General features: G+C 34.5%; 1 protein-coding gene across 1 annotated transcript in view; it reads left to right on the forward strand.

The window, feature by feature from the left end:
* Positions 1-2970: 2970 nt before the first annotated feature.
* LOC139975934 (uncharacterized) overlaps positions 2971-21365 on the forward strand; it is a 55615-nt gene continuing 37220 nt past the window's right edge. The window contains exon 1 of the mRNA XM_071984230.1: positions 2971-3443. Coding sequence (XP_071840331.1) covers positions 3297-3443 — 147 coding nt within the window. The 5' untranslated portion in view covers positions 2971-3296. The remainder of the gene's footprint in view (positions 3444-21365) is intronic.

A 21365-nucleotide genomic window follows, 5' to 3' on the forward strand; every position in this document is an offset into this window, starting at 1 on the left:
ATCGCTGACCATTATTTGAGCATCACTGACCATTATTTGAGCACCACTGACCATTATTTGAGCCTCGATAGTGATGAACATTATAGGTAATATTACCAATTTAAGACAATTTGGATAAATATGTTCAGAATTCAATAAATCCAAATGCTTTATAAATACTGATATGGGCAGAAATACCACACAAGTTATATAAAGATTGACGTTACATTAATGTTATTAATATGTGTTTTCTATAGGCGTATTTCATTCTTATAACAAACTCCTATATCCTTATAAGCATGAACAAACCTTCCGAATATGACAGAGTACTTATGTTGCACAAATAATACTAAAAAAAAAAACCTTTCTACAGTTTATGACTTTTCGAACATGTTTCTTCTGGCTATTTCACTCAATTATTTGGTTTTATTCCACGCTTATGTGATATTGCTTCAGGTACCAACACCTAAAATCTTGCAAATAAACTTTGATTTCCAGAAAGGAGACGAATAACCTCGCTGAATGGTGACAATATATGTATTATTTCACTTCAACACCGACGAGATACTAAAATATTCATAGTTTCCTTTACTATTACTATTGTTTTCACTTGCCGATATACGTAGACACACGTTATACATGCAATCATAGAGGCCAAAGGTCATATGAGGTAACCAGAGGTCAAAATCTAAAAGCCTTGTAATACGGTTACTCCCCTAAAGTAAAGCGTGGACGAGTTTCATACATACAATGTGAATTAAAAGTTATTTGAGGTCGACAGAGGTCAAAGTCTGAAAAGCTTGTAAACATGATGACCAAAAAGTAAAGCGTAGATAAAATTCATACTCGTTATGTTGATCCACCTTATTGACTACTATAAATATGTTGATTTATTGTCAAAGGTCATTCGACGTCAAAGTCTGAATACTTACAATCAATAACATCAAAACTTAATCTTGGTTTTGCTACATATTTGGTACGTGGATCCAACTTATTAGGTACAAGAACCTTGTGTGCACAGCAAAATGCGTCACGGAATCTCCTTCTTGCTTTTTTTTCAAGTTTCAAGTTTATTTTTCACTTTCCATATATATAAACAGTAACAGAGTCAATTAGTAATTTACTCAAATTATGATGAAATAACAATAAACAAAGTACAAAATATGCTATAATGGAAGTGGAGGAACCAGAAGTAAGTAGAAACTTTTCGAGTCTGGACCCTTAACAAACAAAAAGAGAATTTCAAAAATCACATAAGTACAAAGAGAGTAAAGAGATAAGGTAATACAGAGAAAAAAATAGAGAGGAAGCGAAGAAAGAGATAAACAAATCCATACAAAGAGACAATGTAACAACTCGCACTTTGCACTGTAGTTTCTGCTTCCGCGTCCGAAAATGGCCGCCTTGGTTTGAAATCTTGTTCATTGTTCGTATACTAATATCCATTTCCCGTTATTTGATTTTATGTTTACCATTTTTATCGCTCAAAAAAATAAGACAGTCAGTTGACGCATTATACAACCACGTGACGCAAATTGAGCAGTCATTATACGTTGTAGGTATAATGAGCTCTTTCCATCACTATAGTAATTTGACGTAGGTCTGCAGCCATACATCTATAGTAACAACCATTACGAAAAATCAACGTGTGCAGTGTTTTAATAATTGAACATGATAAATAAATTTTGTTTTCATAGAACAAGGGATCAACCAATCAAAAACCAGAGTGACGATGTTATTTTGTAATACTTTATATACATTCCAGACCTTTCGATTAAGTTTCGATTAAAGGATGACTTTGGATTTAAGTTTACTGTATTGTAGACCATTCAAACACACTGCTATCAATACAGGTTGTTTTTTGCTGTAACACTTCCAGTCTTTTTTTTTCTTCAGAAAAAACCCTTTGAACAAGTGAGGTTCATTAATTAAAATGACTGGACTATTCAGTCTGAAACTACAGCCCATTTGGTCAGTTTACCAGATGCAACACAAACAAAACTCGTTGGAAAAAATACGACTTTGATTACCACAAGTGACATGTTTACAACACATTACAAATTTGACAAAGACAAATGTCATCCAAGCTTACCATTTGGTTTGTATTAAGCTATAAAACAACATGTTTTGGTTGAGTAATCAGAATTTATAAAACAATGGATTGGCATTAACATTTATGCCTGTACTGAGAAGCAGACGTCATCATTATTTTCTGTAGTCTTAACGACGCATTCCAAAGATTTTAACATATTTTGCAGATGAATATCTTAAGAAACTCAATAGCATATTGAACCATCACCATAGCACTAGAAATATCAATTGGACTAAGGCATTCAAGTCATGTTGATTCTAATTTAAATATTTATGCAAAACAATAACTGGCAGTTTGGATGAAAAATGTTGGAACCAACCCTTTAGGGAACCCTAAGCACTGGGACCTTGCTCCAATTAACCGTCTATTATCTCCTCGCTTCTGAATGCATTGTACATATTCAACGGAAATTCCTGTTGTTTTATTTCGAGTGTAATAAAAAATATTTCGTTGAGCTTTAAGAGTACTTTCGTATTTTTTTTATTGCCAGTTGACTTTTCATCCTCACATCTCAGGTGTGAACGGATAACCTCTCATGCTGTGATCTCAATAGGTTAGAATACTAATAACATCACACGTGACCTTCACAAAACGTTTTCCTGTCGACCAAGTTTACCTCTTGTACGTAATAACGATGAGACTTCTCCTTCCCACCTACTCATCATATTCTCTTTTCATTCATTTCATTTCACAATAAAAAAAAAATCATATTTAAAATAAAACATTCTGTTTCCTCTTTGTACACCGGATATAGTACAGTGTAAAGTCCTTTTCAACTCTTTCAAATAACATTCCATTGTGTTAAGAGTTGCCGTTCCATTCATTTTAATGATGGTTCTTAACGGCCACCGTAGATATAAGCTTCCGATAGTCAGGTGAATTCTATAAAACTAAGGAATCAACAACGGATCCTTTCTATTCCAGTCCAGTCGAAGTACAAGTGGGTGATCGAAGAAGTCTTAATTAAAGTTCCGTCATCGAGAACACTTTTCAACTCCGAGGAAGAAAATCGAGCCTCTTTTTTTTCATCGAGTTTTATTTTTCAAAAAGATCTTTATTTTCTCAAGCCGAAGTGAAGATAGAATCCGTATCAAGAGATTTTCAATTTTCCTTGGTCGAAAGTACTAACACCGACATCTTGGCCTTAAAAAGAGATCACTTGTTCTTCTTGACTTAGAAAACAGCCAAAGAAACGATAAGTAAAGACTTAAAAACAGAAGCAGAAATGATCATGTCAGGTAAGACGAATTTGGTTATCCTGGTGTTTGGGATCGTGATAACAGTGGCCGCCGCCAGAAGTCTGGATTTACGAGACTTTAACGGAGCCCCTCAAGAACCAAATGAACAAAATTTTGAAGATCTAGTTAATGAGGTAAGTTTGATCATTGAAGATGACTTTAGAACATGGTGACGAGACGAATATGAAGAAAAGTACCTTATCATCATAAATTCAAACAATGTGCATCAGAAAAGAAGTTTAAAACGGCGTTATGTTTGTTTAAAATATTGTCAGGAAAAAAAAACATCATGGCCTGACTGGTTTAAAAGTAAGCCGAAAACATTAAAAAAAAATGAATAGGCCTGCCACAATTGAATGAGCTTTAATGAGTTGTGTTTTTAAAGAGATTTTTATAAACTGAAAACTGGCTTAGTATGGTGACAGTTTATAATACAATCATTGACAATATATTGTTCTAGATTATCAACAGTACTTTTGGTGTTTAACAAAGCACACGACAGTAGTGACCAAATATTAAATATTGCTGTAAAAATAGTAGAACTAATTTTTCATATGTAATATGTTTTACAAACCTTTCTTTCCCATCATCGTAAAAAAAACTTTAAAAGCAAAGCTTTATCTGATGAAAACGAAATCTCGTGACCCATGATGCTCAGGTTATCAGTTGGTTAAATGGTTTATGTTTAGATACCATCTGTTACCGTTTATGCTTATCCTATATTGGTTCTTGTTCTCTGTTTTTGTAAATTGATTTTATCACTTCATCAGTGTTATACATCAGTATATTAGAACGCTACATTATACATGTATGGTCAGTGGAATCGTACCGTTTACCAATAACTCTGATAAAAGAAAAGATTAAAAATATACATTGGAAATAGACGAACATTTGTAATAAAATTTAATGAAACATTCAAAGGTTCGTTTGTCCCCAATTAGGAGGAGCATTTTTGCTTGATATATCTTTTCTTGTTAAATGGTTGCGGTAGAGTTGTCTTTCATCACGACTGCTTTCAATTCATCTGTGTTATCGTAATTAGCTTACGTCAGCTCAAAGACCACGGGGGCCTTCAATAGGCAAGATTGAATTTCTATTATTTTATGCCACGCTATGCTCTTTGCTGAATTATTGGGCTGCCAAGTGTTATAACCATATATCGTAAAGCTTGCATACCAACAGAACTAACAAAAAATTGCGTTTACTCGGTAGAGATATAAGCTACTTGTTGATACAAGAAAGAAAAACAGTTTGATAAAACTAATATGAGAGACCAATTTCCTGAAAGAAACGAAACGAAATATTGTCTTTAGAGAACAATTATATTGTGAGAAAGCTGAATTACAACGAGACAAAAATAAAATAAAAAATAAACAATCAAACACACATAGAAACTCGCTATATGCAAACGCTCTCTATACGAGTGATATCCAAATTCAAAAAATAAAGTTTGTTATGTATTTTTGCATCAAGAGTAACATTTTGATTATTTGTCGTCAACTTTCTTCCCTTATAACGGTTATTTTGCGATATAAATACCTAAAAATGCTATTAATTAACGCACTGTCACCTGACTACATGCTTGGCGTATCGTTAGTTTCGTTTTGTAAACTATATTTACCGTGAAATACCATATTTTCGTATCGTTTCTCAGTAGAATATGTTATAAAATTCGTATGTCATCAGAGTTTAAGTCTCATCATGTCTCAATAATAATATAGTAAAGTGTATTTCATATGCGAAATTAGCAATTTCATTGCTACTGTAAAAAAGTAACACGGAGATCATGTGAAGCACTTAATAAAGGATATATATATATATATATATATATATATCATTTATACAATGTTCAAGTTGAACGCCAATGTTGAAATGCTGATCCAAACAGCCCTCTCGTACATGAACGTCCATTTGTAACAATATAGTTATTAGTATTATTCCATAATTTTGCAAACTGAAAAGACACAATATTATTTCATCGCAAATTTACATATTTGTCTCAACAAGCACGATATTCAGATTTGGCTAATATCTTTAATAAGCAAATTCACGGAGCCTGACTTATTGAATTTAAATTGATACAATTGTTTCTTTTGGGGGATTAGTTTCATTCTTTACTACTTTCACATTGCGGTAATTACAACATATATTAAGCAGCACAGTATTACTCCGCACATCGCTGAACAAATACTCTCATCCGCCGTAAGTAATATAGATACACGCAATCAATATCTCCTGACTATAAAACAGACGTATCAACTGCATTGACCAAACTATAGATTGTGTTTCATACAGCGCAGAGTAAATTTGGTCTTCGTAAACACCACCAGATAGTCCCTTACTACTTTGGGAATGGTCGAATATGAACGTTGCTCTGCGCTTTGTGGGTTTTCTTGGATTCATTTAGAACATGACACCATCTTAAACCCAAAAGGTGATAGATTTGTCCTCCAAGTATTGTGCCGTGGATGGCTTTCCTCGGTTTTGTCATGTTGTGTCACTTTTCATGTAGATGGAGGGCATTTCAGCAGTGTTCTTAATGGTTAATACATCACGTTGAACTTACTCATGTAAATACGGTTAAAGAAAGAAGGAAGAAAGCAATAAATACATAAAGAAATAAACTGGTTAGAGGTTATACAGCATGTTGTAAAAAGTTGTCGTAAAATCCCAATTTCTTGATCACGTCCCTTATTTCTTAATTAATCCGACTTTCACGCCGTTTGGATTCGGTTTAAAGATGAGCTTAGTCTTAAATTCTAATCCAACATTAGGTGATTATTACGGTATATGACTCAGTGCTGATCAATATGAAAATTGATCGATTCATATAGAAGGAAATATATCCCTTAATTTGATCACTTTCTATTTCTTGTTCCGTAGTAAATGGAAAAAAATGTTACATAATATGATATTCGATTGTTTATAGTCATATTCCCATCTCTACCAATAACAACGTGGCAAACATTGAAAGAACAGGGTAGCTATTGCCAGCTACGTTTTTTTGACTACGTACTACGTACCGTACTATTTCGTCCTATACAGGCTGCGTGTTTCTCCAGCACTGTCATGAAGGACGATGGAAATTCTACTTACTGCCCTCTTGAACAATTATCATGAATGTTAATTTGCGAGTCCATTGACCACCTCAGTATGATACTACTGCCCTATTGAATTTGGCAATCCATTCACTGCCGCAATGTTCTAGTGACCGCCCTCTTCAACAATTAGCATGAATAATAATTTGCGAGTCCATTGCCCACCTCAGTATCATACTACTGCCCTATGTAATTTGGCAATCCATTCACTGCCGCAATGTTTTACTTACCGCCCACTTCAACAATTATCATGAATGTTAATTTGCGAGTCCATTGACCACCTCAGTATCATACTACTGCCCTATGTAATTTGGCAATCCATTCACTGCCGCAATGTTTTACTTACCGCCCACTTCAACAATTATCATGAATGTTAATTTGCGAGTCCATTGACCACCTCAGTATCATACTACTGCCCTATGTAATTTGGCAATCCATTCACTGCCGCAATGTTTTACTTACCGCCCACTTCAACAATTATCATAAATGTTAATTTGCGAGTCCATTGACCACCTCAGTCAGTATCATACCACTGCCCTATTTAATTTGGCAATCCATTCACTGCCGCAATGTTCTACTGACCGCCCTCTTCAACAATTATCATGAATGTTAATTTGCGAGTCCATTGACCACCTCAGTATCATACTACTGCCCTGTTAAATTTGACATCTATTCACTACTACCGCAATGTTCTACTTACTGCCCTCTTTAAAGTAATTTACATTGCTAGATAATTTGACAAGCCAGCTACCAGTTCATTATTCTCGGTACCTGTTCTGACTTGAACTTCCATACTTTCGACGCCTTTCGGAAGCATCTCCTTTTGTATTACACACCATCAAAATGGATATTGGCTTTTGAGTCTCAACACGCTGTCACTTGATCACACTTTAGTGCAGACGGATTTGTCACTTTCAGTTGTGGAATTGACGGCTGGTAACAGTTTAGACGTATCATATATGCCTTGGCGTTAAGTTAAGCGTTTAGCATGGTGCTAACATATGTCAAAACGATAACATTGTTTTCTTTTTAACTTTGCTTTATATTATTTAGTTTGATTTGTCAGATGTTAGCTCAAAAAGTAAACTATAGCTACTCTACTATGTGGAGTTTGAATAGCGATGATCGTGCTTGAACAAATCGAAAGTTAAAATACTCATTATAATAATAATAATATAAATATTAAAACAGAAAACAATAACACGAGAAGAAAAACCCTGTTACGTCCCCATTCATGCTGATATTATGACTCAGTATACACCAGCAGCCTAATCACACTAATGTACGCTGGCTAGTGGCAATGTGTCTGCCTTACGTGTCATCTAAAATTCCATTTAGGACACAAATGAATACAATAGATTGAACTTACTATATTCAGGCAACTGTTTAGTCCATTAGTTTCTTTGTCCTTAGAGAGAAATACAGTCCTCTAAATTATACGATTTTTGTCGAAAGAAGGAATTAAAAAAGCGACAGCCGCGAAAGGCTTTTACATGTTATTTTCTGTCAATGTCTGCATGTTGACGCCTTTGCGTATAGGCGACATTCGAATACCTTCTTACTGTATTAGTTCTACAATGGTTACAAATACGATACGTTGCGATATGGAGAAAATTAAATATGAGTTTGAAATAATGAAATATGTAACAACATGAGCTCTACAAAGAGGTGTGCCAAGCTGTTTCACCTTCTGTTGATACAAAATTATTGTCCGACCAAGTTAGTAAAATAAAGAGATTTCTGTTACCAGAGTATTATCATTTTTAATATGTGATGCTGAAATGATTGGGAATATAATTGGACGAAATTAAGCTTTTTTTGTGTGAAAAAGGTAAAATATAGAGATTCTTTGTATATATGCCGAAGGTTGTTATGAAATAAAGCGGACCTTGATAGCTTTGCTGAAAATGAAACTCAAATATGTTACATGTGATTAATCGATTAATTACCAGAAGATATCTCTCATACCAGAAAAAAAAGTCTATTGACTGTAAATCTCAACGACTGTCGTGATTTACATGTATAATCACCAAAACTTTTGCGTTTTTTTAATCAGAATAATCATACAATTTTCTTCACAAATGTACTATTTTCCCTTCAATTTTACTACCGTTGCAATTAAAAGAACATACTTGGTTGGATTAGACGAGGAAGATATTTTTTGTAAATTTCGTGCACAATGAAAAAAGAAAAGATAAACAGAGTACGATTTTTCTAGGTTGGTATAAGAAAGAAAATAACAAATATTGTGGTTGCACTTTTCCCTGCATAATCTTCAAACTGTTTGTCATGAAAGGAAGGCGAGGTATGCGAGAGGGTGGATGACTAACAAGAGAGAGAGAGGAGGTGTTAAGTGATATCAAGTACGTAACGAGAATAGAAAGACATTTAAGGTGATACCGAGTGTGTTAGGAAAATAAGATAAAAATACAGAGAAAAGCGGAAAATAGAGATCGATTATGAAAGTATCAAGCAAGAAGGGAAATCAGTGTTTTGAAAATCATATGTCAACTCGTGTGATGACGTAAGATCTGAGCGGTATTTGATTGTATTCGATAACGGAAAAGATATTGCATTGCTAATAATACATGTGCATTTTCTGGAACTTGCATATGTGCAGTTTATAATAGATTTGCGGTACGAATGCAAAATTCTGCACATGAGTACAATTGTAATTCCCGTAGCTTGAGTACCAATGCAAGTGTAGGCTCTAAGCGTGGGTACGAGTACGTGTGCTTAATCTGACATCTTAAGACCTACATGTGTAACTATTAGATTTAAGAATTACCTCGCGTACGAGTAAATCTCCATTAGGTGGGGGGGGGGGGTAGGGGGAACGAGGAAGGAATGCGGGTATCAGTGCGGACTCATGTACTCCTAGTCTGCTTTCGAACATATTTCTTCAAAAGGTCACTCTACTTACTTACAGTAAGTCTGCAGTGATAAATGAATCCTTTATTCCTCGTTTTTTTGTTTGGGCAGTGAGGCGATCCCCCCGTTTATAGCGCTGTACAGTTTCAAGCTTAATTTGATTTTACTGAAAAGGCTTAAAATGGCAAAAAGTAACAGCATATCTCTTAAAGTATTTTTGAAGAATATTTACATTTATGTTAATTTAAAATGTTGTTACGATGTAAAGACCAATTTACATGGTAAAATAAACTGTAATGAAGGCAGTATTCAATGTTATCAAACTTCGAACTTTGTCGCACATTATTGCTGCAGCGTATATATATATATATATATATATATATATATATATATATATATATATATATATATACTGTTAGTGCACAATGATCACGTTTTCAAGTCGTGATTTCAGTCTTCCCCTGCAGAATGAATGTCGGGCAAATTTTGGGCCATTTTATAGAATGAAATCGAGTTTTTAGGTGAATTACCATGCCGCCACTCCGTTACTAGAGTGATATTCACTCATCTCAGTGATCCTTACCAAATCGGTAACTGAGTGTGTGTTTAAAGAAGCTTATCATATTTGAAGTGATATATATATATATATATATATATATATATATATATATATATATATATATATATATATATATATATATATATATATATATATATATATATTTATACCGACACTACAGTTGCAATATACAGCTTAAATGCGAATATCAAAATTATCTATTTCTTTTCCGATGTTGATTTAAAGTAAAACGGAGACTAACCTGGCCAGTCAAAACCCCAACTGAAAACAATGCAGTCATCACACCTTACAACGGTTCCATCTATTTTGTTACATTAAGGCCTCTGGCGTCCCTATAAGTATCTAATATAAAACCGTTGACTAGAATAGACTTTCAAGTTTTATCGGTGAATCCAACTAAAATACAACATGCCTCTTTAAAATGAGATAAATTAATGAAATACAGTTCATAAAACTCTCGGGATCTCGACGATCAATCCTTTTATCCTACAACCCAATTCGATAGCTAACATTGTGTGTTTTTACACCTCAAAAACACATTTTTCTCTGGTGATTTGCTTAACCTTTCTATTCGATTCCATGACCATTAAATCTTTCAGGCTGTAGGATATGTTTCAATGTTGTAGGTGTATATATCGCCTGCAGTAAGCCTCAGGCATACAGGCATCTAACAGGCGTCCGAAAATTGCGTGCATCAAGCCTATTGAACATGCCTACTACTGTCTCAATCACGCGCACATCAAGCCTCAAACATGCATTGAGCATGCGTCAAGCATGCGTGCTGAAATATCAATGTTTATATATATCTTGCGCCAAACTTGTGCCTATATACGTGTATCAAGTATAGGTATAGGTAACACAGTTGACAAAACGAACAGGGAACCAATCGTGCAAGTATACTACACCATGGTCGTACATCTAAGAACATGCGTCATTTCTAAGGATTGGACGAGTAAATCAAGTACAAAGTATACTTATAAAATAATCACCGACAGACTATTGTATAGAGGAAAACGCTAATGGTGAAGTCACCAAGAGTTCTAAAAGTTATATCTCATTAGCGGAGTGTGATGCAAAGAGATGAGATTGGTACAGAGATTGAGAGATCGAGAATGAGACAGGGAGATGTCGTGAGGGGTTGAGGGGGGGGGGTGTCAAGGGGTCAAGATTAATGCAACCATAATATCAATAATGTTTTTGTGTCTACGGTGAATTGTTACTTTTTACGACTTTAAGATTACTAAACAAAGTCATATCATATACTGATTATCATATCCCATTTATAAGTAAACAATAAACAATGAACACATAAAGAGTTATTATTGTCCCTGAATCATATACCAGAAAATCCAAAACCTTTGACATGAGCTCGAAATTTATCCATCCTTTCACTGGCCTTTCCCACAGAGCATTTTCTATCGCCATAATATTGAATGTTGTTTTTAAATAATGCAAGTAAGGTTAAAGTACTCTTGTTATAAGATTAATTTAAGAGTAATACAAATAGCGCTTCATTCAGGAATAAACAACTTTCAGCTTTTTTGTGTTTTGATTCTATGTCATATTCTTCTTTGGTCATGTAGTAAAACCAAACAGACTTAGCTTCCCTACTTATCACGACTTGATAATCGATACAGCGCTTTTCATGAGTATATTTCCAGGTCTTATAAAAACGCAGTTCTCATCCTTTTAAGACTTTCATCACGAACTATACAAAAAAAAACGATGAAAACAAAAAACGATGAAAAAAGAAGAAGATGAAGAAAGAGAAGAAAAGAAGGAAAAATCGAAGTGGCCTTGTTTGCTCTCGAGTGATTTTCAATCGAGTCGTAGAGGTTGATATTTTAATGAAAGTGTATCAGACTCTACCGGAATGAATAACCGTTGGCAGTCTTTTGTATAAAGAGAACAAGTCCAGTATATTATGATTGTGTTTATTACATTTATTTGCGACCAGATACTGTAGGTAACAATTGTTGGTAGAAAAGGCAAGATAAAGAATGATGGAGGAAAACAACCAGGAGTCGTATATGGAAAGAAAGTCCGCTGTGTCCATCATCACAGTTTTTTATTTATTATTTTATATAAAATAGTAGGATCATATCAAATAATGTTTTTCATAGCATGCTTAGTCAGATATTATCCCCATTGGGAAAACTACTTTAATAAAAATTGCATATACATTGCAAATCTTTGTCACTTTGCTTTCAATTACAAGCCAAAAATAGTAATATGATACCCAAATAATGCATATTCGTAAAGTGAACTGTCTAAAATTTGTTGTCACGCCAATGTGGTAAAAAGTAATTTGCATGATGATGCCGCGACCACAAACAGTTTTGTAACTAATTATTCTGTGGTGTATACATAAAATACCTGCTGCAGGAGACAAAACACAAGGTTTGTACATAATTAAATGACAGACAATCAGTAAAACATATACAAACTTACCGATAACCTATACGGGAAGAAAGCCTGTGACACAAACACTTAAGAAAGTGAGAAAGTTGAAAGTAAAGGGTAACACGTGTTTTTGGAAGGTTAACGGGGCTGATTATGTTTCAGTAAATTGTACAACCCTTGTGGAGACTATCTGCCTTATGCTTTCCTTTTTGTTATCGCTGACGTCACTTGAACATTGTCGAAGGAACGCTGTAGGAACTTTTTTTCTCTCATGGTTCAGTCCATTGGTTGGCGTAATCACATTGATGCAAATAATATCATACATGGTCAAACACTTAATTCAATCCACAGACCTATGTACAAAGAAAAGTAAATCGGAGGACATCCAAACAATACACCTTAGTATATAAGGAAAGTTGATATATTGGTATGGGACTCTTACCTGCTATAAAATACCATCCTAAAATCTATATGCATTTTGATAGACCGTGAAGTTACCAAAATCAATATTCAACACCAACCCATCGGCTTCCCTTCAGTCTAAACCAAGCACAACGAAGCCACTCTAACGTGGCGACTGCAATTATTGTCTTACATACCGTTGCAGTTCGATTCAGTTTTAAGCAGTCTGTGACAACCGATACGTTAAAGTCATAGAAATTCTCCTTATTCCGTAGCTGTGACATATTTTAATTGACTGTATAGTTTTATTTGTTTAGTTCCAATACTTTACCTATGATAACTGTTGACGCAACACTTAAGTCATATGACCAACCGTAATGTCAACATTCTATCAATCTGTCTTTACTTTCCACTCCAGAAAAGTAATCACAGATTCTCTTATCAATCACACATACTTCATTTTATCGCATCCTTCAACAAATATAGCTTGTATTACAGCTGACAATAACAGTGAAAGACAACCCAATGTACAACGCATACGCAGTAAATGGCTAAATGTTTGGAAGATAAGGACAAAAGTCAAAGAAGAGGGCAAAAAGAAGGAAAGAATGAATAACATTAACAAAACAGCGAGATAAAATAGGAATAAAATCGAAGTCTCTGTTTTTTTTTTTTTGCGAAGATGTAGTTTAATATACAGAAGCGTACAACTCTAGATCCATAACTCATTAAATTGTTGAAAATATGCAGTTCCGAATAAACGCCATTCTGTATATATTTTTATTATTAGTATAAACTAGAAGATATAAAGTGTAAATGCACCGATTGTTCCAGTCGTTTTACGTATATTACTTTTGCACCTGAAACAGTCTGGACAAATTGAAAACATTTGAAACCAGGTGTGATGCCCACTGTCTATCAATCGAAACATTATGACAGTTTAGAATTCGCCAGGTTATTGGAGAGGTATATAGGTGTCTTTTCGTGTATACAAGTATGACAACAACAGTAGTTGATCTTTGGGTATGCGTTTTATGGAAACTGATGATTTTACATTGCAACATCTAAACATGTTACTCCTGCATGAGGTTCGGTGCTGTGGCCGAGTGGAAAAAGGCGGTGGCATTTGAAGCAATAAGGCTTAGCAATCGGGAGGATCGGGGTTCGACCCCCGGCCAGACCATAATTAGGTGGGTTTTCCATCCAAGAGCAATCTACGGTTTCCCCATCTGAAATGACTTTCTAAATTGAAAAGATTCCAAATTTGAGTTGAAATGTTGAAGTGCATGGAAACCATCGACGTGAAAGTTGTAAGCCCATCCGGGCTTCTCCCACATTCGTTGGGAATACATAATGCAGTAAACCATATTTCTATACCGTTCACGTAATTGACCTCAGGTCCAGTGACAGCGTTAAATGAAAAGCAACCTAGAAAGATAAGTAATTTAGATATCTGAAATGTTCATACACGATTGTTAGTAAATATTAGATATTGTATCCAAACCTATAACAATGGCTAACAGATCGATATGTTTGACACATATTGCCAGAGAAATATTTCATTTCAGATTTGAAAACTTTGTCAATGTGTCGGCAAGCTTTTTGTTCGAAGATTTAGTTGTGTCCTTGGAATTGTTTTCATCCAAAAATAAATATTTTCATAAACTTATTAAAATTTAAATAAAAATGTCCTTGTCTTTTTTTATTATATATCGATGACATCTATAAAGGTTATTTGTTCCACTGAATGACGAAAATGGCTTCAATTACACCGGAATTACGTCATACAAAATAAAACAAGGTCATTACCTACAAAACCCAAAATAAAATATTCTCTAGAACAACGTAAAATAAATATCCGCGTTTAATTACTTTTCTCCTGTTACTGAAAACATACAAATAATTAAAACTTAATTATAAAAGACAATCAGAGAGAACTTACATACATTTTATCGACCGCGTTTAAAAGCAATAATCTCACCGTGAAATAGTTGGTCTTACCTAGAAAGGTGTGGAATTTATTCATATGTTCGTGAATCAATAATGTATCTAATAAAACGAAACATGATATTTGTATAGAAGCATTCTCCTATGATTGAGAGACATAAGAAATTAATGTTTTTAGAGGTGAAATATGACGTAATGATAACGAAATGAATTTAGAATTGTCTAAACAAAGGCAGTGTATGATAAAACCAAGGTTTCGAAGAAGTTTAGAGATTAGAAAGAGACCCGATAAGTGTTCTAAAGTTAACTTGTTTGCAACTTAGTCAATCAAAGTATTGCATACATAAATACCAACGACGCAACAGTATATCATATAATGCCGTCTTGCAAGAAAGTTATCAACTTTCCTATCATTATCACGTTGAAAGTAGGTCAACGAATACAGATCTGTGCATTTTGACGGTCTATAAATGATTAATCGAAATATGAAGACCTTTCCAATAAACTTTCAAGACCAGTTGATGTTAAAGACTCAAAGAATTCTTCGAAATTACCAATTTAATGAAATTGAAGCAGGGCGTGAAGGAGGCTATGCATGAACACCATTCAAGTGTCATTCAGTCGCGTAATATAGAAAGAAAAAAGAAGAAAGATAATGGACATTGACCCTTTCCTACAATGATGACAACTTTGAATACACTAGGTCGGTTGATACTGAATAGATTTGATCTGAAAGAAAGCACAGAGGAATTCGAAAGACGTTTGTTTCAACACTCACTAATAAACACGATGTTACAAAGGTCAGTCTTGGCATATTTTTCTACACCAAATATCTCACTCACACGCGTAAACTAATCCCCTTTAGCAGTGTATATTTAATTCATCGTTTCCAAATTATATACTATATCTAATTAGGTCGATGCGAAATGTCCTATAACGAGCATGAAAGATTCCTTCAGAATATTTGAATGACCTTAAAGGTTTAGCATCAATTTGGTGATAAATTGTTTCTCCTGACCCCACATACTTAAATAAAATCTGACCATTGACAAATATTTTTTTTTTACGGGTATTGGTTCATCAATGCATATTTTCATAGTGCTTATTTAAAAGTTTAAAACAATATTACATTATAACTGACTGATATTTTGTCAAGCAAACTTGAAACAACTGAGAACTTGTTATCATATTTCTTAAGCGTTAACAATGAAAATAGTTTCATGTGGTATAAACATTTCTGAAACCAATTCACAATACTTTTATAATTATGACGACATACCTAACTCACATTTTAGAACTTGTTTACAGATGTTTTAAACATAACTCTAGTTTAAAAACATGATTCTTTTTGCTACTATACCTAGACTACTGCTCTCTGAAATGAATACATGTTTAGTGCTATTTGATACTTTACTATATATTGATTACATTTTCATGAGAATAATTGTCGATGTTCTTTGAGGTACACTTGTATTGTGGAAATAGTCTACGTTATTTGTATTTCATGGATAGTTATTTCACGTTAACACACATGTCGTACGCAACATAATTTCTACTTCAACACTCTTATATTTGTAAACGGGATTATCCTGTGTATTTCAGTGATCCTAGTCCGGGTAAAACTTAGGGCTGTACGGGGTGGTTATAAGACATTACCTTTAAACACTCTTAAATCAATGTTGACTTCTCCTAGTTCCTCAGTGATCTTGAAGTTATAGGATTGAACTCGAAACTACTATCGAATTTGTAGTTGAAACACTTTTAGATCAAAGATATAATCTCTCCCAGACCAACATTGATATTGTGTGTAATTACATGGATGTGTAGGTTATATGGATACATTGCTTTTAGGAATGTTTCTTAATTGCTAAAAAATAAATTATCAAAACTTTAAGCTCAAATATAATTTGAAAAACACTTTTACAACGCAGTCGTCAAAACAGTGCTTTATTGTTTATAGCAGTGGTGACATGTGCGGCGGAGGTATGGGTTGGGGCGGAGGTAGGGTGGGTAGGTGTGGGGTGGGGGTTGGGGAGTTCACATGGGTAGGAAGAGGTGCTTTGAACCCTTAGTAGTATCAATTATACCTGTATCTAATGTGACGTCAAGAGAAGTGCCTTTGATGTTTGTCGTCCTGTGAAGATGCTTATAACAAAATGAGGAAATGCTTAACGATAATAACGGGTTGATCGTAAGAGGAAGTGAGATAAAACTTGTGAGCTGATAGTTTAAAATATAATTCCTTTTGTACATGATCTGAGATATTTATGGTATCCGGTGAACCACAACATTCCCCTATTTCATAAAGAACTTGGAAATATGAAGACAACAGAAAGTTTATGTGTGAAATATGTTCCGCGTTTAAATTATGTTATAAAACGATGACAAACTATAAAAATATAATTCATATTTCCATAATTTATTAACACCAAGCCTTTACAAATATCAAGAAATTTGTTTGTTAGTAATACTCTGTATCCGTTTCCAAGTACTCTACGAATGAAACCCGTCCTTTAATCAGGTTAAATGGCTGGTGAAGTGTTAATTTTACCTTATATTTGATTAATGATCATATTTTTTATAAAGACCATACAACGTGAACTATTATATTTGCGATATTCTTTTTTGTTCATATGCTCCTTTTTTTGTTCTGTCAAGATGTTGACAAGAACCCTATAATAGTCAAACAACTTTATTTTCGGTAGAGAGTCACCTAACATGTTGGTGAAAGCTCAAGAGACCAGTGATAATCTCATTATAGGTATCAAAAAAAGAGCGTCAATTTGAAATGACACAGTCAAACTAGATGTACGATAACTAATCAACAGAGACCACATTGATCGAAACCTGTGGAAGAGAAAGAGGTAAAAATTCAAATTTTCCCCAAAGACTTTTCCTTCAGGAAACTCTTCTTCTTTTTTTTTTAAACGGTAATTACTTCTTTATTGATTAATGAAATTTCACATTAACCAGAGTATATTACAGGCGAAGGAAGTTCCCCGAAGCAAACGCTGAGAAGACTAATTGATTTAGCATAGTTCCATGGTAATTAAAGTCATGGAAACACGGCTTGAACGTTTCTCAAGGAAAAAAACCCTAAGATAGAAGGTTTATAACCTATTTTTTTTTCTGCTGGTTCCATTTGTTAATTGGTCGTCTCTTATACGCGTAACGATCTTTTATTTGGTTTTTCTATGGAATCTTATTTGGGTGAACACTTAAATACATTATGCTGTACTCAATATTTCACCGCAGGCTAGATATGACAATTTCCATTGACTTCCTCTGCGCACGCTCTAATTGGAAGCACTTTATCCGGAGATAGCTTGTATAAAAGTGTGAGGAACTTCAATGAACAAATGAATTGTAGAAAACAGAACATTATAGTTCGAGATGTCATGGGATGGGCAGATGACGTTTCGTTTATTTAGTTGAACTTACCATGAGTTTGAATACTTTAAGTTATGTTCATAATAACTTATAATAATTTATTTTTATGAAATATATAAATAGTGCTAAAATGAATGATGATTAATTTAAGCAAATAGTTAGTAATTAACATACAAAATTGATATGCTAATAGGTAAAAAATTATTTTACATAATATATTTTATATTAAGCTTAAATGTTACAGAAACGACTGAGTTATTCTTAAACCATTTTTTCTGATGGTTAAAGCAGACTCTTTTCTTTATTTTCATTACTGCTAAAAGCAAATCAACAAGGCAATGACACTACCACAAACACACACACGGTCATTACTCGAAAATATGTTCTAGGACTGGTACATTAACACATACTTTATAGTCACTGGCAATGTTATTCCATAACTGTCCAAATAATTAACCAGTTTTCACAGTGGCGGAGCTAGGGGTATTGGTCAGGGGGCGAGAATGGTCTGTAGGGGCGCTTTCGACACTACCTAAGCGGAGCGCCACCACAGGTTGGCGCGGAGCGTACAGATTTTTTTTGAGTAAAGATGCTCCCTAGATCGCCGGAAATGACCCTTGCTAATTTGCAGATAATGTGACAAATGTCAATAGGTAGATGAGAGCACAATAAAAAAAGTCAATAATCGCGAATAAGTAAAAAGTGGTAAAAAGCTGAAAAGGGCGCCAGTAGTCCATTTGAGTCCGTCGGAGGGGGGGGGGGGATCCGCCCCCTGACTGTATGGACGCTACGCCACTGAGTTTTCATAACAAGAATTAACCGTCATTACTGAACCAGTTCATATTTATATTTCAAGACAGGGCACAGCACATATATTTTCCGAGGGAATGGAATTGCCGCTTGCCAACTCCTATGGATATAAGTAAAACAAATAGAAGGACAGAACAGTTCATTGGTAATATGAATTCGAGGATCAAAGGTTTGGAAATCCGAGGAGAGTATAGAAATGGACCCGAATAACACCCAACAAAATGCCAATTGAATAATTAACATGTTCATACGCAGAACCTTTGGTATACTATAGTAAATTTATTGACAGCTATTTGCTCTCTTTCAAAATGAATACCCGCAAACAAAATATAAGTTCTCATTATTCGAATGGTGTGAGAAATGCAGATAGATTCACTCATGCATGCATCAAAGATGTAGTGATATCTTTGAGCAAAAACAACGTAAAAATCTTTCGCACGTTGATATCAAACTACCGAGGTTGTTATCAAGAAGGAGAGATATCAGCCTAAGTAGTTAATAGAATCATATCGTTGCTTGTCAGGAGTTGTCACATATTTTAAAGACATCTGACAGACAAGGGGACATTTGTTGGCAACTAATGTTATGGGGACGACACGTGGGATATAATGATTGACTTGAAGATAAGTGAATATTGACAAGATAAGGGAAACCTGAACATAGTCGCAGTAATACCGCTAAAGGGTAACTGTTTATAGATTCGATGACTTTCACTAAATCATGGCAACTCATGTCGGGAATATACATGTCACGTAAAAGTGCGTATAAACGATGGCTTCCCTTAGCATATAGTGACTGGAACAACAGCAACATCTTGCAGTATATGAGAGAGATAACAAAAATTGTTTACCTTCTTATTGAATATTTGCACCAAAGTACAAAGGTCTTGATTTAGAGCCGATATTTTGCGACTTATTTTACCAGTTTTAAACGTTATCTGTAATATACAATTCCACAATTTTCCGTTGAAGAAAATACAGTGATTTGTGTAATGTATACCATTTACTTCACACACTGCTCTTGCTTTCGGCAGGGTGCAAAGTAAATCCTTTTTTACCCTTTAAAAGACAGCTGTGACTCATGCTTGTATAATACACAATAGGTTGACAAAGCTTTTAGTTACCAGTGTTCAGATGGTGCATAACGAACAGTCTCCGTGTGAACTCCCAAGTGACTGGACAAACTGTACAGGTTAGACGATGCGTTACCAATCTGGGTAATACTAAGTCCGTCTTTACTCGACACGAAGAGGAAACGAATACATCTTTATCTTACAAAAGAACGTAACTGCTACTGAATTAATTAGAGCTAATTGATTTAATGGGCAATTGACGAGGATCTCTTCAGTGTGTATTTGAATACAGTCTGTCTTTTCCAACTTATCGCTGGACTATTTCCAAATCAAGGTACGATATGTGTCCCAGTGGAGTTCAATTTGAGCTCCAACGGGGCTCTTGCATTCTGGGGAAACTTGGCACGTTAATTCTGGTATAAAAGACACTAATTTAAGCAAAAAGGCCGATACACAGGTTATAGACTGCATATTAAATGTTTACAAAAAGTTTGAATCCAGGCCTTCGAACGCCCTATGACCTACTGCGCTATAGCCAATGATTGAAGTTATATCTTCAGTGGTTAAAACATCATATACTGTACTTTAGGCCAAGCATTCGATGGCACATTAAAAGTCCGGTTTGTGACGTATTTTGAATTAAAATACTTTCAGGCATGGCAGAGCACTCATTGCTTTCGAAAATTGTCCAAAATGTATTTTATGTTCCCTCCCAAATAGTTAAAGGCATTATCTTGAAAAAAATATCCCTTTTTCTCACAGACAAGCCGTCAGAAACCGACCGATGGCTTTGGGTTAATTATTATTGATTGGAGGAAATTACAAACAAATGTTTCATTCGGTTCAGCTGATCCTCAATTAAGGAGGTTTGACCAAGGGAATATATCGCCGAAATTTGTAATAATATACTAAGTTCGTCTTTAGTAATCTGTAAATATTCTTGTTGAGCTCAACCAATTTTTCCCCAATGTTTTTTTGTTTATTAAAAGGTCATTGCTCGAAGCTGGGTAATACGAATGCAACATGAAGACCTATTTCCATTTGTCTGCTAACTAAACTGTCCAACACTTGACCGAGAAACTAGTTCATATTTACTTAGCAAAATCGACCCTCCCGCTGACAAACCTAAGATAAACTGATAATGTAATATGTCATTACCCACTTTCTCTTTCGGAATTACCATTGGTATGTTATAATGTAAGAATAAAGCAAGAGTGTAGATTAACATTAAATCTCTCTTAAGCATATTCGATCAATAACAAAAATAACTGTCTAATCCGTTAATTTTTAAACTTGGAATTGACAGTATATCGATATTATTGGGAATCCTTTTAATTTTGCGAGTTCTGTCCAGTTCTTTATCATGTTATGAAAAACATTCTCAAAAATATCCCTGGCCTCGTTTTGACATCTGAGTACGAAAAGCGTATATCACGAGTAATGTTTTGTGTATGATTACACATCGTTTTCAAATCACCTATAC

This window comes from Apostichopus japonicus, chromosome 11 (assembly GCF_037975245.1).
Source record: "Apostichopus japonicus isolate 1M-3 chromosome 11, ASM3797524v1, whole genome shotgun sequence".
Taxonomy (NCBI): domain Eukaryota; kingdom Metazoa; phylum Echinodermata; class Holothuroidea; order Aspidochirotida; family Stichopodidae; genus Apostichopus; species Apostichopus japonicus.